The 16,577-nt window shown below is 49.5% G+C and overlaps 7 protein-coding genes across 7 annotated transcripts; 4 read left to right on the top strand and 3 right to left on the bottom strand.

Annotated features, from left to right (window-relative positions):
* Positions 1-502: 502 nt before the first annotated feature.
* BGZ61DRAFT_497344 (MFS transporter) lies at positions 503-2,334 on the bottom strand (the record flags this gene model as incomplete). The annotated part of the gene is made up of 8 exons (XM_046251133.1): positions 503-852; positions 906-1,204; positions 1,260-1,374; positions 1,437-1,525; positions 1,582-1,806; positions 1,858-2,017; positions 2,081-2,163; positions 2,234-2,334. 8 exons carry the CDS (start codon positions 2,332-2,334, stop codon positions 503-505), a joined length of 1,422 nt encoding a protein of 473 aa, XP_046099777.1.
* Positions 2,335-3,279: 945 nt separating this feature from the next.
* On the top strand, positions 3,280-4,257 carry BGZ61DRAFT_458954 (peptidase M24, structural domain-containing protein). The gene has a single exon (XM_046246824.1). It carries the CDS (start codon positions 3,369-3,371, stop codon positions 4,065-4,067), a length of 699 nt encoding a protein of 232 aa, XP_046099776.1. The 5' UTR covers positions 3,280-3,368; the 3' UTR covers positions 4,068-4,257.
* Positions 4,258-4,370: 113 nt separating this feature from the next.
* On the top strand, positions 4,371-5,927 carry BGZ61DRAFT_555646 (uncharacterized protein). Its single transcript, XM_046255626.1, has 6 exons — positions 4,371-4,633; positions 4,706-4,891; positions 4,942-5,111; positions 5,171-5,470; positions 5,521-5,661; positions 5,712-5,927. The coding sequence occupies exons 1-6, from the start codon at positions 4,405-4,407 to the stop codon at positions 5,790-5,792; spliced, it is 1,107 nt and encodes a 368-aa protein (XP_046099775.1). The 5' UTR covers positions 4,371-4,404; the 3' UTR covers positions 5,793-5,927.
* Positions 5,928-6,456: 529 nt separating this feature from the next.
* On the bottom strand, positions 6,457-7,548 carry BGZ61DRAFT_320513 (MOSC domain-containing protein; the record flags this gene model as incomplete). The annotated part of the gene is made up of 2 exons (XM_046238930.1): positions 6,457-6,933; positions 7,045-7,548. Coding segments are annotated over 2 exons (981 nt in total), but the record flags the coding sequence as incomplete, so codon positions are not given.
* Positions 7,549-8,275: 727 nt separating this feature from the next.
* On the top strand, positions 8,276-10,103 carry BGZ61DRAFT_536763 (amino acid permease-domain-containing protein; the record flags this gene model as incomplete). The annotated part of the gene is made up of 6 exons (XM_046254452.1): positions 8,276-8,411; positions 8,477-8,870; positions 8,936-9,502; positions 9,566-9,670; positions 9,720-9,922; positions 9,991-10,103. 6 exons carry the CDS (start codon positions 8,276-8,278, stop codon positions 10,101-10,103), a joined length of 1,518 nt encoding a protein of 505 aa, XP_046099773.1.
* Positions 10,104-11,165: 1,062 nt separating this feature from the next.
* BGZ61DRAFT_361925 (aldehyde dehydrogenase domain-containing protein) lies at positions 11,166-13,053 on the bottom strand (the record flags this gene model as incomplete). The annotated part of the gene is made up of 6 exons (XM_046241312.1): positions 11,166-11,362; positions 11,430-11,981; positions 12,040-12,417; positions 12,480-12,575; positions 12,658-12,854; positions 12,914-13,053. 6 exons carry the CDS (start codon positions 13,051-13,053, stop codon positions 11,166-11,168), a joined length of 1,560 nt encoding a protein of 519 aa, XP_046099772.1.
* A 1,110-nt stretch (positions 13,054-14,163) lies between these two features.
* BGZ61DRAFT_497337 (Alpha/Beta hydrolase protein) lies at positions 14,164-16,575 on the top strand (the record flags this gene model as incomplete). The annotated part of the gene is made up of 8 exons (XM_046251132.1): positions 14,164-14,495; positions 14,906-14,983; positions 15,037-15,225; positions 15,291-15,371; positions 15,432-15,553; positions 15,609-16,062; positions 16,171-16,361; positions 16,421-16,575. The coding sequence occupies 8 exons, from the start codon at positions 14,164-14,166 to the stop codon at positions 16,573-16,575; spliced, it is 1,602 nt and encodes a 533-aa protein (XP_046099771.1).
* Positions 16,576-16,577: the final 2 nt, after the last annotated feature.

Here is a 16,577-nt window from a genome sequence, read left to right as displayed (position 1 = left end):
ACATGGGATGGCAGATCGAAAGCAGCTAGAGCTAGGGAGGCGGGATCGGGATGTAGAAAGCCGAACATGGTACAGGGGTATGCGGTCGAAAGTCCCTATTTGAGCTGAAATACAGGCCAAGCCGGCCATCGTTAGGCGACGCTTTTATCTAGCTACGAAGGAAAACATGGTAATAGTTGGACATCCAGCCAAGTCACCACTGTATCGCTAAACACGGGACAGAAAAAGTGGGAGAGGATGGAAAGAAGGACTAGAATTCATTCTCACGGAAACACACAATTATCACACAAACTCATTCATTCTGAGACGAACGATACTGGCAAGGTACATGAACTACAAAACCAAGTAATCTCATGCTCATTGCTTTACTGCCGGCATAATTGGAAAATCTTGACCAACTCACACCCAGAGAAGCATCTAGAGACGCGACAAGAGTTCCAGGGACTGAGCGTATCCAACCACAAGCCGAGCCACAAGAAACACGCTGATACAACCAATATCCTCAAGCAATCCAAGGGAGCCCATCTGCTCTCAACTGTCCCCTGCTGTTCAGCCGTCGATAATAGAGAGTCAGTCCGAAGCACAATGACGCCGAGAGAGCCGCAAATCCTGCATTGACTCCATGACCAAGGCTGTACAGAGGCTTGTCCACTGGACGGTAGATCCAGACGCCGATGATCTGACCAGGGCCAGAGAAGGCGATATTAATGGCCGTGGCTAGTGACATAGCAGTGGTGTTTGTCATATTGTCGCCGATCCATGCGTTTACGGTGGGAAGGCCACTGAAAGCTCCGCATGTCCCGATAATTAAGAGTACATATCTGGCAACGAAATGCTCATCGGGGAGAGCAGCTAAACGGTTTCGTTAGCGTCTGGACGTCATGGCTTCTGGACTTCAATCTGACCTAATATGGTGAATGCTAAAAAGCATATGCTTAGCGAAGACCCCACGATAAGACCGCGTGTGTTGAAGCGATCAGAGAGGAACGAGGCGGTTATCGTCGTCAGGAAGGCGGCTGCATATGGAGGGACAGTAAACAACTGTGCCCGCAGTCCTTCGAATCCCAGACCTAAGACAATAGTAGGCGCGAAAAGAGACAAGGAGCCGATTAAGCAGCCGATTCCCACATATGCCAGATAATGAGCGTACAGCCTGAGATCGAGAAGGGTTGCTTTGGCATCAACCCACGTAATCTTTTGCTTGCTGTTGATCTTAGCAAACCAGACGGAGCAAGCGAATGGCCGACGTGAGAACAAACCTGGATCCCACCTCGCCGAGTCTCTTGCGTTGAAGAGCCTGTTCTTCCTGGGAGAGCCAGCGACACTGCTCCGGGTAGCTGGGGAGAAAGCAAAAAACGCCGACGCCGACAATAACTGCAAAACAAGGTCAATTTGATGACTTTGGTGGATATTCAGACACAAGGTAGATTTCTCACCTGACGGAGCACCCTCAAGGATGAAAAGCCAACGCCATGCTTGCAAGCCACCGGCACGGTTCATAAATCCCACGCCATACGCAATGCAACTGTCCACACATTTCAGAGCGAGTTCCTTGATAAGCGTGCGGATGGGAAGACTTACCCGCCGAACGCTCCCGCTAGGCTGGCACTGCACACGAAGGCGGCAATTCGCAATGCCCGTTCTTGAGGCTTGTACCAGAAACTCAGGTAGTAGACCATACCAGGGAAAACACCAGCTTCGGCCGCTCCGAGAAAGAATCGCAACGCACCGACGGTGTGATAGTTTTGGGCGCCTCCGATACCCATGCAGAAGACGCCAAAGACAAAGACGAGAAACCCAAGCCATCTGTGCCACTGTTAGCGGGTCGAGCTAAGAGTAGATGCTGGCGGGATCAACTTGTTAGGGGAAAGGATCTTGAGAGCTAGATTACTGGGAGCCTCGAAGAGAGAATATGCAATGAGAAACAGCATAAGTGCTATGATATACTCGTGAGAGGTTAGTCCCAGAGTCTCCATGATGTCGTCTCCAGTGTCGGCATTGAGGATGCGGGCGTTTCCTGCGGCATTGTGAGCGAGGAATTGTTCTTGTCTTGCACTAATGGTAATAGATTTGAGCCTACCGATGTTTGATCGATCGAGATAACACAGCAGATAGATTAGCGCCGTGGTTGGGAGGAGCCTGTAGTCGATCTTCTGAACGAGCCTATGAAAATATCAACTCAGCATTGAGATATCGTTTATACAAAGCCATGAAATGAGATTGCCTGACATACCTCTTCTCAATGAGAAGTTCATCATCTGATAGACCAGCGAGAGAAGGACCGGGATGGTTTTCAACCATCTCGATGTCAAACGATTGCTTTGGAGAAGACATAATGACTGATTTTGGAAAGGCGACAGTGGCTACACGAGGGCCTTTTGTTTGATCGAGTTTGTCGTCACGCCTTTCAAACATGGACAACGGCGCCGTCTTAAGTAGGAAAATCAGGAGTTCGAAGACGTGCCCCCTGGCCAAAGAGCGGACAGAAAGTCTGGGGTAAACCTGGGGGTGGAGAACCCCCGCGTCGGTAGAGAGCGCCTCCACAAGCAGCTTGGAGACACATCTGTTGTACCGAAGGCATGCGTGAGGGGAAGACTAACTACGTTCTTGGGATCTCGCTCTAGTCAAAGTCGGGTCCGGCTATTCCGGGCCCTTGTGGGTGCGTGCCAAGGAGAAGGCGGTCTAGATGGAAAATTACGCTGAGCACTGAGTGGCCTTGTTACTGTGATGCGGAGTCGACGAATTTTCCCTGGCACTCACGCTTCTGCCCTTCTCCGGTGGGTTCCTGTCGTCCGGGTCTGGGCCCCTTGTTGGTTCAGTCGGATCCGACTTGGGATTGATAATCATGATTGAGGTAGTGAATTAGTAAATGCATCTGTATGAGGGGCTCTACTTGGAGCCGCAATCAGGGAGCTAATTAAACTTGGTTCATATCGTATCATGGTATTGGGCTTGAAAAGATACCTCTCTGTGTAGGTATGTGTCCTCTACCCTTTGTGGCCACCCTCACAGTCTCAGAAGAGAAACCGCCGCTGGAATCTCCATGAGTGTGCGAAGGCTACGATCAAGCAACTCCAAGGACTCTGGCCAATCAAGGCGATACATCTTGGTGCAAAAGTGGAGGATCGATTTGAATGTCGTACGGAGCCTTCGCACTCAGATCAGACCCCGCAATGATTGCCTATCAGAGAAACCATGCCAACCTGGTAATCTCCGCATTTATTTCGCAATCACTTCGGGAAAGCTTACAAATCAGAATTAAATAACTGGTAGCTCTATGTACAGAGCTCACAAGCCATGATATAAAGTAGCATGGTTAGCATGCCAAGAGAGTCAATCAACCAAACACCCCTTGCCACTCATTCATCATGACAACCAAGATATACGATGACAGCGAGCGAGCTACTCAGCTTCTTGCTGCACAGACGAAAGCTCTTGAAATGTTCGATGAGATTGAGCGCGACCTCATCCGGGCCGGAATCAGCGAAAAGACACTGAACAACGAGATTTACCAGCTTGGTGCAACTCGATATGGCATTGAAACGCATTGGCACAAGCGACTTGTCAGGAGCGGGCCGAATGCTCTCCGACCCTTCCAAGACAACCCCCCAGATCGCGATATTGAGGAGGACGATATCCTTGTCGTTGATCTTGGCCCCGTCTTCGAGTCTTGGGAAGCCGATTTCGGACGGACCTACGTTCTTGGAAACGATCCCGACAAGAAGAAGATCCGAGATGCTCTCGAGCCGATTTGGAACAAGGTCAAAGCTGAGTTCTTGAAGAATCAGGACATGACAGGCGAAGAGCTCTATGATATTGCGGTTCGGACTGCCGAGGAGGATGGATGGTCGTTTGGCGCAGACTTGGCTGGCCACCTAGTTGGATCATTTCCTCATGAGCGGATTCCCCGCGACAAAACAACGCTCTATATCATCAGGGGTAACAAGGTACCAATGAGCACCCTGGGCAAGGACGGCAAGAAGAGGCATTGGATTCTGGAGATTCACCTTCGGGATCACGAGCGAGGGCTGGCGGCATTCTACGAGCAGCTTTTGACTGCTGGATGAAATGGATGTGAACAATTCGAGGTTGGTAATTACCAGTAGATACGGGGGCCCAAATTACGTCAAAGCTATTTAAAACCCCACCAATGCTTCTTTCCTAATTAGGACCGAGTCCGAGGCGCCAAGCATGTAATTTAGTAACTCGAGCTGATTGGATATGACTTTCATGGACGAATAAAAGATTGAGCGCTAATTCCTATACCCACTTGTACGTGTGTCAGCTGTAAGGGGAGGGAGGGGGCAACTCAGAACTTTCCGGGAGTCCTTCAAGATGATTCTGAATAAAATCTCCCATTACAATACCGAGCCACTGCTTCTCCTTGCCGAAGAAAAAGGCATCATGCCTGCGAACAAACGAAAACTCCCTTTGCAACCCAAACCTGAACCCCATCATCTTCGGCTGTCGAGCCGATCAAGAAGGATCCGTTACGCAGCTGACACCGAAAGCGATAGCGAAACAACTTGCAGACCAATTCCGGTCGTGTCGCCGAAACGATCGAGTCATAACCAGCGGAACAACGCTAAGTCGGAGGAGTCGGGAGACGAGTATGTCGACGAGTCAGAAGAGGGTGAAGAAGAGGATGGGGATGACGAAGATGACGGACACGAGCTAGCCAACGACGATAACGATTCAGAGCGAGAACAAGCCGAAATAGGTCAATCTCATGGAGACCTGGACGAAGACGAGTCGCCAAGATTGACGATAATTCCCCTCGAACAGATGAGATCGGCTGGCGGTGTCGAATACGTCGGCTTCAGGGTTCATCCAAACAGCTTGATGTTTCTGACAGACCTGAAGAATAATAATAAGAGAGCGTGGCTGAAAGGTAGTGAGGAAACACGAAGCTGCTGGATCCAGGATACTAACGCCCTAGAGCCCATGATGGAGAGTTCCGTCGAGCTTTTTTGGACTGGGAGACCTTTGTCGAGCGGACAACATCCTCGGTCATGTCCATTGACGACACCATCCCTGACTTGCCAGCCAAGGATGTCATGTTCCGCATATACAGAGACCTGCGCTTCAGCCCCGACAAGAAGCCATACAAGGTAACCGCCGCGACGACCTTTCAAGTGCTACTGTGAGTCTTAGGAGTGACAACTTCCAGGCACACTTTTCGGCAGCGTGGTCCCGCACGGGACGGAAAGGGATGTATGCCCACTACTACATCCATTGCGAACCGGGAGCATCTTTCATTGCCGGCGGCATCTTTGCTCCGAATTCTCAGCAACTGCAGCGACTCCGTTCCAGCATCGACGAGAGACCAAGACGGTGGCGTCGAGCCTTGAACGAAAACAGGTTCAAGCAGTGTTTTCTACCAAACGTTGCGTCGGGGTCTGGAGAGGACGAGGCGCTGAAGCATTTTGCTCGCGAGAACAGGGAGTCGGCTCTCAAGACAAGGCCAAAGGTGCGCGACACGTAGTCGGATACGGAGTCATGGGGCTGACGGATTACCAGGGATTCATTGCTGACCACCGGGACATCGAACTCTTGAAGTTGAGGAAGTTTACCGTGTCCAAGAAGATCCCGGACGACTTGTTGTGTGCAGACGACACGCAGGACAAAGTCACAGAGATTCTGAGGCCCTTGGTGGGATTCGTAGGTTCATGGGAGGCTAGCAGACTTGAATCCATTACTGACACCTGTAGATCACCTTTCTCAACAGCATAGTCATGCCGGATGACGACTCGAATATTTCAGGAAGTGACGGTTCGCAGGGGGACGCCTAGGTTTCGCTGTCCTCGGCCATGGTGACTAGCATTTTGCGGTGGACCAGCGGCTCTGGTCAAGCCACTCGAAGTCGACCCTTCCAGAAATGAAAACCTAGGGAATTTTCCCTGCAATAAGTAGTCACATCCGTGTTAGTAGTGGGTATGATGAGTTGTGTGGTGCCGTCAATATTAATAGTTGGCCGTGTATCCCTCGTCTCAAGATGACGTTCGCTCATGAGTCGCCTCGCAAGCAGTCTCCTCCACCGGACCAAAGTGGACATCATCGACTTAGAAATTGCTAGTCGTCGATTGACGAGCCATGGATCAAGGAAGGGCTGAAGGTTTTGGTTTCTACGGGGCTACCCTGACCGATGAGAGGCACTCTACGTACAGTAGACATGTGCTTTGCCCGTTGTCGACTTCCTATAATGAGGGATCCATGTGTGGTGACCCTATTCTAGGCATCTATAACAAAGACTGTCCACATAGAAATAGTCTGAATGCTGAGCCTGTTCCCCCAACAGCCGTCTAGTCTCACGAGCGCCTCTGTCCATGTTGACAGTCATCTGACCTTCTCCTGCCTCGAGTAGTGACTGGTTGACCCGCTAGGACTTGGGATAATCTGCATCGTCTCCGTTAGAGTAGTTATTGGTTTGTCTTCTCTGGGAAGACACTTGCCTGTGATGGTGCGTTCTGAGTTACGCCTTGTCACCTCAACCTCGTCCCCGACATTGATGACAACTGCGTCAGCTTCGCTCGAGGTCGATGTAAGGAAACCATATCTGCCAAATATCGGACTCCATTTCGCGCCTGGGTCAACTCTCCTGTCTTTGCTTAGTTTCCTCAGGACCTTGCCTGCCTCGGTCTTGCCAGCCTTGCCAGTGGCGTAGTCGACGTTGAGGCTGCTGCATCTCGCGCAGTTTTGCGTCAGCTTCATTGTTATGGTCCCACGAATTCGCAGGTCGGCCCAATAGTCTTCTTCATACTCTTCTTTGGCTCCAGACACAACAAGGTTGGCCCGGAACTTGGTAATATCCATCTGCTCATCGTCGGGAAGCCTCTTGTTGACGTCCTCGTAGCTCTTCTGGCTGATGATGAGATAGGCAGCAAGGTCTGCAAACGTAATCAAGGGCTCGCCTTTCCATGGCCATTTCCTGAACTGTTGTACAAGGACCATGCAGCTTGCAAGAATCATTACCCCGGTGATTGCCCAGGAGATTTGGCTTGCCGGGCTTGATGAAAGTAAAGAGTACACCAGCAGCAAGGTCACCGGGATGGCTGTTAACGAGAGATGAAGTGACTTGGACATCCCAGACGCTACTCCTTGGCCCATATTCCCTAGGACCTTTCTTCGATAGTCTCCAATGTAGAGCAGCTTGACAGGGTATCCCAAGCGACGACTGAACCAGTGATTGTACTTTTCTCCCATGTCGTAGGCCGAGCATGGACTAAAGTGCATTGTTACAGTGACCTGCGCCAACTCCTTCACATCCGGCTCCAGGGGTACTGATAAGGTAGACTGTTCAACGGGCTCAGAAGGTTTGTCGAAGGTATGACTCAGGCCATATTGGACCTCGATGCTTCGAGGGCCATCCTCAGGGGTGAGCCTGGTGGTGAAGAGGCAGAGGGCAGGTCGAAGTCCGATATGGAGGTTCTCCTTCTTGGCGACATCCCAGAGCATGAAATGGCGGTCATATGCGAAGCCAGTGGGCCTGGCATGTATTGAATGAAGCGATACCCCCCTGAGGGACTTGATGGGATACGTGTAGATCTGATTGTCTCAGTACGCAGCTGTATCAAGGACGCGACTCGCAAGACGGAACACAAACATACCGCTTCAACACGGAGAGGCATGGTGGCTGTCCGAAGCTGCGTCATCAGCTCGTATCATAAACGGTATCTACTCTCTTGCCTGCGTAATGGCTCAGTTATTGACAGGGGGATTATTGACAAGGCGAGAACTTGTTGTGTCCAAAAACTGAGGGATGCAGACACTGAAGCGGCAGCGTCGGAGGCGAGCCTTGGGTGCAAAGATTGGCCTTTGTACCAATACGTCAACACCACGGCGGCGCCGACTAGCTTCCCCACTGGCGTCACTAGGCTTCGCTGGTTTTCTTGCCCTTTTGAGAAAGTTTCCAGTGGCAAGGGCTTTCCCAATCCTCCGCACGGCAGAGCGCTATCATGGGTCCGGCCGTATCGCAAACCCATTAGCCCCGGTAATTCCCATCTCGCACCCATGCTCAAAGCGGTAGGAGTAACAAAATAGCCTCGTTTTTGAGTCGGGGGCTTTATCCCTAGCATCCCTGTGGCTGCGGGGTAAGCGATACGTAGGTATCGCCAACCTTGTGCTTTGAATCAAAGATATGTCGACTGTGTTTTGGGTCGACCGACCGGAATCGCATTCCATGATATTTAAACGACGTCAAATCCATCTTATTCAGCCTTAAAATCAAGCCATACTCAGCTTCTCTTCCCCTCATCGCGTGGCTGAAACCGAGAACATGCACCCTCCAAATCTAGAAGGCGGCGATAAGTCGCGTGCAGAAGACCACAAGGGAATTGACGGTATGGCCAGGCCCGAGTCTATTGCCATGGGCGAGCAGAAGAACCTCTCCCCCGATGCTGCCAAACTCATAGGTATGTCGCCGAAATGCCATTCCAAGCAAATCTCATTGAGAACTCGCCTCTCCTGACCTCGCTAGCCATGGGCTACAAGCCGCAGATGAAGAGAGAGATGAGCACCCTTCAACTCGTTGGAGTTGCCTTCATGGTTACCGCATCGTGGCTTGGTGTGACAGGCGGCTTCTCGACTGGTGTTGTCATTGGCGGCTCAGCTTCTCTCGTCTACGGCCTCATCATTGTCGCCGTCTTCAACATCTTCTTCGTCACCACCCTGTCTGAGCTGGTCAGCGCCATGCCCAACGCTGGTGGTCAGTACTACTGGGTCACCAAGCTGGCTCCCGGGAAACTTGCTCGTCCGTCGGCCTACTTCACAGGGATCTGCAATCTCGCTGGAAGCATTATTGCCTCGGCCGGTGCTACGGTACTGATAGGCCACATGGTCCTCGCCATGGCAAAGCTCACCCATAGCAACTAGTGAGTCGGATCTATGGACAACACCTCGGACAAGTGCAACGAGTGCTTTTACTAACCCCAATCAGCGTCATCAAGGAATGGCATGTCTACCTGATCGGCGTTGCGTTCAACTTTTCGACGTTCATCATCAACCTAAACAGAGAAAACGTGGTTAAAGGCTTCTCGATCGGAATGTTTTTCAACATTTTTGTTTGCGCTGGCATAATTATTATCATTCCTGCTGTCAGCAAGTCCCACACCGAGCCATCGTTCATCTTCGGCAGCGTCGAGAACATTAGTGGCTGGGAGTCAAAGGGCGTGGCCTTCCTCGTCGGCTTGATCAACGCAAACTACAGCTTCGGCCTAATTGATACGGCGGTTCACATGTGTGAGGAAATCACGGAGCCGGAAAAGAACGTCCCCAAGGCTCTGTACCTCACCGTCGGCATCGGCTTCATCACGGCTTGGCCACTTGCCGTCCTCCTCATGTACTGCATGACCGACTTTGACGCCATCGTCAATACCGAGACTGGCTTCCCGCTACTCGAGCTTTTCTACCTCTCTCTACGAAAGAGCAAGGCCGGGGCGATTGTCATGATGTCATTTCTCATCGTCACTTGGACATTTGCTCTCGTGGCGCTCCACGCCTATCAGTGAAGAATCTGCTGGTCTTTTGCTCGCGATAATGGCCTTCCGTTCTCCCACCTGTGGTCTAGGGTGCACCCCAAGCTCAACATTCCGCTTGAAGCCCTGATCCTGTGTGCCTCCATGAGCAGTATACTATCGGTGCTGTGCGTTGCCTCCACCACAGCTTTCAACAGGTAACGAGCCCTTTCACCCTCACGATTCCCTTACTGACTCCTCTCGTAGTCTGGCTGCTGGCGTTATCATTTTTCCCTCCCTCACCTACACTCTTCCGGCCTTCTATTCCTTGCTACCTCGGAATAAAGAGGTCAAGGGCCCATTCCACACCGGACTTTTTGGGACCTTCTCAAGAGTCATGACCATTTCCTTTTGCCTCTTCGCCACAGTCGTTTACTCTTTTCCATATGTCATGCCTGCCACTGGATCTAGTAAGTCAAGCATCCACCTGTCAGAAACGGTAAATGGCTCGTTTCCCGCTGCTAACCGAACCGGCCAGACATGAACTATGTTTCCGCTATCATAGCTGTTATTTTCATCGGGGCAACCATCGACTGGATCTTCCGTGCGCGCAAACACTTCACCATCAGGTCAACTGGAACTACTAATTAGGCGCGCCATTACGGTTGCAAACGGTATAGGTGCCTGCGGTCGTGAGCGGAGTGTCCAATCTGGCCATGAGATTGAGCCTATCGTTGAGACAATGCCTCAAAAACGCTTTGCCATCCCGCGGTTCGTCAAAATGCCAGGACTCTAGCCAGCATGTTACTCTGTCGGAGGTTGTGCAAGGGAAATTCTCATATCCAAATATACGAGCTTGTTTGGTCCTCCCAACGATCGTCTATAATTTTAAGTGTCTGGTATCTCTGTTGTGCCTTGTCCCTTTCGTAGCGATATATACTCAAAAGGAAATATTGTTTGATCTCTTGAGCTGATTACATGTTATCAAGTGCTCTTTGTGATACGTTGTTCGGCTTTTCGAAGCGATGCATCGATTGACTTTATGGTAACTGGATGGTCTCAAATTCGCCTTCCCGAAATTACTGGCATCTTAAGAACACGATGGAAAGTGTGAAGGAGTGTGTTCTCTTGATGGGGTCGTGAAACAACGATCAAATATCAACGCGTGTTTGGCAACCGAGAGAAACCCAAGTACTCTAACGGTACCTATCGCCACTACCCCGAACTTGTTCATTGAGCGCGAATGTATTCCTAATGCTGCAAGTCAAAATATTGAATTTTAATTTGATATGAATTCTGTAATCTTTTCAGGGAATGAGGACCTAGAAAAGCCATGGTTTTAGTTTCCTGGTCCTCAATCTATCTGCCTATGTGATATATTGACGAAGTCCGGACATGTTTTCCTCCCGTAAAATTTTCAACCTGTGCACACTCATTTTCGACAGTAACCTTCTTGCTACTTAATGTTCTGACGGATCACCGTGGTTGGTTGTGTGAGATCACTTCCCCTCTCTGTAGCTGACGGCCATCTGGTGCGGCTGAGGGAGAGACAAATACGCAGCCTGTAGGACGCAGCAATAGCAAACCCGTAGGCACATCTGGATATAATTTATTCCCTTAGTCTTTGGCTCTTCTATCAAAAGATCTGTGGTCACTTGACCACCAGACGCTACGTCCCTGCAGTGAACGCATATTGGACCAGAGACTGACCCATCAAAGATGACTATCCCTGTTTACATGTTGCACCGATGCCTTCTCGCTGTCCTCATCTTCCAACTCGATGTAAACAGATTTTATACTGCTGTACGCCTTGATCCCCGCATCTCCCAGTTCTCGTCCAATACCAGATTGCTTCACCCCCCCAAACGGAACCCGAATATCCATGTTGTTGCTGCAATTGACCCAAACAGCTGGTCGCGAGAAATCACGTCAGTCTCAAGATTCTCAGTAATGTCATCATAGAATGTAATAACTCACTCCCACTCTCAATCTTTTTCACCACACGATGAATCCGTGATACATCTTTGGTAAAGAGTGCAGCGCCAAGCCCGAAGATGGAATCGTTGGCTCGTGCCACTGCCTCGTTCTCCGAACTGAACTTCATCATCACAGCGACGGGTCCGAAAATCTCCTCGCGACATATTCTCATATCATCGTGCACGTCAGTAAATAGTGTCGGTTCCACAAAGTATCCTTTCTGGTTGGGCCTTTGATTCCAGGTTCTTCCACCAGTAGCGAGGGAAGCGCCTTCTGACAATCCGATTTCAATATAATCCAAGACCCGATCATGTTGTGCCTTGCTGATTAAAGGTCCCTGGAAGGTATGTGGACTAAAAGGATCTCCCAATGGTGCACTTCGAATTTGCTGAAGGAATATTTTCAAGAAGGCATCGTGGACGAGCTCATGGACCAGAATGCGGCTATTCGCTGTGCAATTCTGTCCCGCATCAGACATGATACCCAAGTGTGCCCAGTAGGCAGCCTTGTATAGGTCTGCATCTGGAAAAATAATCATAGGAGATTTCCCGCCTAGACGATTGTCAGTCTGCGTGGACTCTTAGAATCAACCACCCCTGGGAATAGTCACCAGTCTCAAGAGAAATTTTCTTGAGGGTATTGGAAGCAAGCCGCATGATTTGCTTTCCTGTGTCTGTTGAGCCGGTAAAGGCGACTTTGTCGACGTCCGGATGGCCTGTTAAGGCTGCGCCTGCGGTTTTCCCGAGGCCATTTATCACATTAACAACGCCAGGAGGGAAACCAGCTTCTCTGATGAGGCTAGCAAGGTACAGTACTGAGAGTGGTGTTTGTTCTGCTGCTTTCAATACCACGCAATTCCCGGCAGCGAGGGCTGGTGCAAGTTTCCAAGCAGCCATGTTGAGAGGAAAGTTCCAGGGGATGATTTGACCGCATACTCCAATGGGTTCCTGAAGCGTGTAAACATGCTGGTTGTCAGACACACCAATCACTTAATGTATAGAGTGCCACAGTCAGTTAAGTTCTGAAAGTACACAAATGAAGGGTACCAACCTTGGCCAGGTTGCTTGTCTGCATATCCAGCATAGTATGTCAAGACGTCGACAACCTCGCAAACGCCAAATTCCAAGGATTCATGATATGGCTTTCCTAAAATGAAAAAGATGGAGGTTAGAAATGTTCAGTCCCATGTACGGTATCTAACCGCGTCCAACTAGACGGCTTTAAATACCATTGTCCCAGGTTTCGATGGTAGCAAGCACTTCCTTATGGGCTTCTACCAAGCCAGCAAGGCAAAGCAGTAGTCTACCACGGGCTGCAGGGGAAAACTTCCTCCAAGGCCCATGGAAGGCGACACGAGCGGCGTGTACTGCATTGTCAACATCCTCAACGCCTGCTGAATGAACGGAGATGATTTCCTGCTCGTTTCTGAAGAGCCCGTTAGCCCCAGTATCATCTTGATTGTCATGAGAAGACACTTGACGTACGCCGGATTAATTGTTGTGATTGTTTCTGATGAAACTGCGGCCACAAATTCATTGTTAATGAAAAGCCCCACCGGCTGCGCGTAACAGACGCCGTTGGGTGCCTCAAGTTGCACAATGAGATCTGAGTCCGGAGACGCCATTCTATACAGTATTGAGCAAGAAAGATGTGACTTATCAAGCTCAAATAATCAGACCGGTGTCTCTACTGTATTTAAATAAGGCTGTGGCAGTGTAACGAGAGAAAGAAATACGAACACACAGATGATTTACGTTGACTGACCAGAGGATTTCCCCACCCTAGACCAATGGGGCTTCGTAGTGGCTACCTTTGCTGAGCAGGCCACCTCGGAAATTGACTGGATGAGGAAACAGTAGCAGGGTATTGGTACTGTTTTAGTACTAATAGTGGTCTACAGGAGTACCCACTCACTACATGAGCCGAATATAGTGATCCGGGTATATCGAACGCTAGAATTGATCATCACAAATAACTCGCAAATCATACAAACCCCCAAACTGAGCGATCCCAATGTAAATTTTGACAAGCCCTTTTATTTCATTGATAAATGGCATTTAAAATGAGGGGCATCCATGCAATACGATTCATGCATGTCAAGAATAGTTGATGTTACTACCTACCCTAGAGTGAGATCAGGATTGGATGATTCATGGTAGTAATGTTAACCCCCCGTCGCAGCTAACATGCATTTTGACTCGGGCCATAAGCCACCCGGCTTAATATCACTCTAGAGCGGTTCAGTGCCAATTCAAATCGAGCATCCTCCGTACCAACCGAATATTCCGCCTAGGTTGAGGGGGGTTGAGTCGGCATTAAACACAGAGTGGAGATCTCGCTTTCTGTCCTAAATAGGAAATATCTATCACGCCGCTATGCACTAAGTTAAGTAGCGCAGTACATCCCTGTATGAGCTATTTCTCGTCGCTGATTTCGTGCCACAGGGTATACGGCCTTCCAATCCCAACTTCAAATGATAACTAGCGACCTCAAAGATACAGCTCAGAGGATAAAGAGCGGGTGCCTAATTGAGACCATTGCCGAATCATGGGGCACCCGAATACCGCGGCTCATACCTCATTAAGATAGTAGTCCGGAAAGGCAGATAAGGTAAAAGAGGAAGGCCTGGGTTTCAGGGCTAGTCACCGCGGCAAGGGACATAGAGGTGTGTATAAACTCCATCACTGACTTTCCAAAATTTCGACTTGTGTACGCTTTTGGTTGCATTGACATGATGAAGTTCGTTACGTCCATGGAGAGACTCAGCCTCCTGGCCTCAGTTGCTGCGGCTACGTGTAAGGAATGCTCGGGTCCTACATTTCCCGTGCCCGTGGCAAACATTCTTAACGGCAGTTACTACGGCGAAAGAATTGAACAGTCCTACACGGAAAATTTCCTGGGAATCCCCTACGCCCAGCCCCCAACCGGTCATCTTCGCCTCCAACTGCCGCAGAGTGTGAACTCGACGTGGTCCGGGACGAAGAATGCAACAGGGTATGGATACGGCTGTGTGGGCCTGGGCGAGGATACTCAGATCGCAATTGATAACTACGTCAAATATAGCTCGTCGGTCTGTATCGTAAGGCGGGAAGGGCGAGACATCTTATTCTGTTGGGATAGTGGTTCGTCGAGGTGTGTGAGAGGATACAAGGATGGCTGGAATGAACGAGGGACTGCAGAGCGTTTATATCCATCAGGATTTTGCATTTTCCAAGATCTAGCTTTTCCAGCAGATCTAGCTTTTTCAAGATACAGCTGTTACCTGCAGCTTATAAAGGTATTGGGAAAGGTAACCAGTTAGACTAGAAACCTTAGTCTATCTGAGTATATTGTTAATCTTTAAATGGACTGGGTATATAGTCTGTATTGTTGATACTATTGTTAGTGTTTTTTTTTCTACTGTTGAGCTTCTAGTCCCCCCTCTGGGTATGTGTGTACTAGGGCACTCTACCCTCTTGATAACTACGTCAATGAAGACTGTTTAACCTGAATGTCGTACGCCCTGCTGGATATGATGGAAATGCTAAACTTCCGGTTCTTGTTTGGATACATGGGTAAGCTCAAGCGTCTGTGCCTATATCACTCCTTGGGTTAATGCCATGCACAGTGGAGGATTCGTCGAGGGTTCAAGCAGAGATCCTCGCTATAATCTTACCTCTATCGTCGAACAGTCCGCCAAAATCGGAAAACCAATCATAGTAGTCAGCTTCAACTACCGTCTTCTTGCGTATGGCTTTGCGCGGTCGAAGCAAATACTGGATGCTGGACTTGCAAACTTGGGATTGAAAGATCAACGGTAAGACCAACCCAACTGTGCCGAACCTGATCCTTTGCAGGCTCGCTGTGCCAAACACACTTTAGTTTGGCCTTGCATTGGGTGCAAGAAAATATTGCAGGATTCGGCGGTGATCCTGAGAAAGTGACGATTTGGGGGGAGAGCGCGTGAGTGAACATTCCCAGATATCTTTCAACCAAAGCTAAAGCAGTGTGAAACGTGTGCAGCGGCGGATTCTCGGTTGGATATCACCTCCTCGCTTATAATGGCCGTGACGACAAGCTATTCAGAGCAGCCATTTCAGAATCCGGCCAACCCATTGGCATGGCTCTTCTTGTTCCAAGTGAAGGTATACACAAAAATGGCAACCCAGGGGATCCTTGACCACTAACATTTTGTTTAAGCTCAAATAGAGGCTGCCTTTCACAACTTTACTTTGCGGGCCGGGTGTGAAACCCATTTGGACAAACTCGCTTGCCTACGGTCTCTCTCTCCTGAGAAATTTCTCGCTGCACATAACAACGAGGCATCCGGCTTTTGGCCAAGTGTTGACGGGGACTTTATCGCTCGTCCTACGCTCAACCAACTGAGTACGGGGAATTTCGTTAAGGTACCTTACCTTGCCGGAGATAATTCGGACGAAGGCACTGCATTTTCTCCTTTCGGAGTCAACTCTGACAGCCAACTCTTTGACGTTCTATCTCAATTCGGATTGGACAATGCTACGGTATCAGAGCTGATGGCACTATATCCCAATAACCCGGCGCAGTTAATCCCAAACTCTCATCCAGCCCAGTTCAATTCCACAATCGGTCTTCAATGGAAACGAATTGCTACAATAGTTACTGATGCTTTAATGTCAGTCCCAAGAAAACTGATGATTGAAGCAATGGCAAAGAAAAGCACAGCTCCTATATATACCTACTGATTCAACACTATCCCGAACGGCGTTGAAGATGTATGGAGCGTTACGCATTTTATGGAAATGGCCTTTGTCCTAAATAACCGCGATGGTATTGGTTATACCGACGTCAGCCAGCCTTACTTGGGACCAAACCCCTTCGCGGGAAAACCTCAATCGTATCTGGATCTGGCAGATCTCATGAGCCGAATGTGGGTGTCCTTTGCTCACGATTTGGACCCCAATTGTCACCCTCGTAAGTCCCCATGCTGCCTGGTCGCTTTCACACTCTGTTCTCTAACGTTCACTACCCAGACCACGGACCTAATTGGCAGCGGTACAAGTTGTCGGACAAGAAACAAATTGTGTTTGACGCGGTTAATGGAGTCCATCTAGAGTATGTCTACGCACTTCGGGCCAATGCTACTAGATTTATTATGGACTATCTGTGGAAGCAAGTCAGAAATTAAGG

The sequence above is a fragment of the Ilyonectria robusta genome, assembly GCF_021365365.1.
Source record: "Ilyonectria robusta strain PMI_751 chromosome Unknown BGZ61scaffold_21, whole genome shotgun sequence".
NCBI lineage: Eukaryota > Fungi > Ascomycota > Sordariomycetes > Hypocreales > Nectriaceae > Ilyonectria > Ilyonectria robusta.
Note: the sequence above shows the minus strand (reverse complement) of the source record. Positions and strands in the feature narration are given on the sequence as shown.

Coding starts and splice junctions, on each gene's coding strand:
- BGZ61DRAFT_458954 (XM_046246824.1), top strand. CDS start 3,369: ATGACAACCAAGATATACGATGACAGCGAGCGAGCTACTCAGCTTCTT.
- BGZ61DRAFT_555646 (XM_046255626.1), top strand. CDS start 4,405: ATGCCTGCGAACAAACGAAAACTCCCTTTGCAACCCAAACCTGAACCC. Junction 4,634..4,705: donor TGTCGACGAGTCAGAAGAGG/GTGAAGAAGAGG, acceptor ATTCAGAGCGAG/AACAAGCCGAAATAGGTCAA. Junction 5,112..5,170: donor CCGACAAGAAGCCATACAAG/GTAACCGCCGCG, acceptor GACAACTTCCAG/GCACACTTTTCGGCAGCGTG.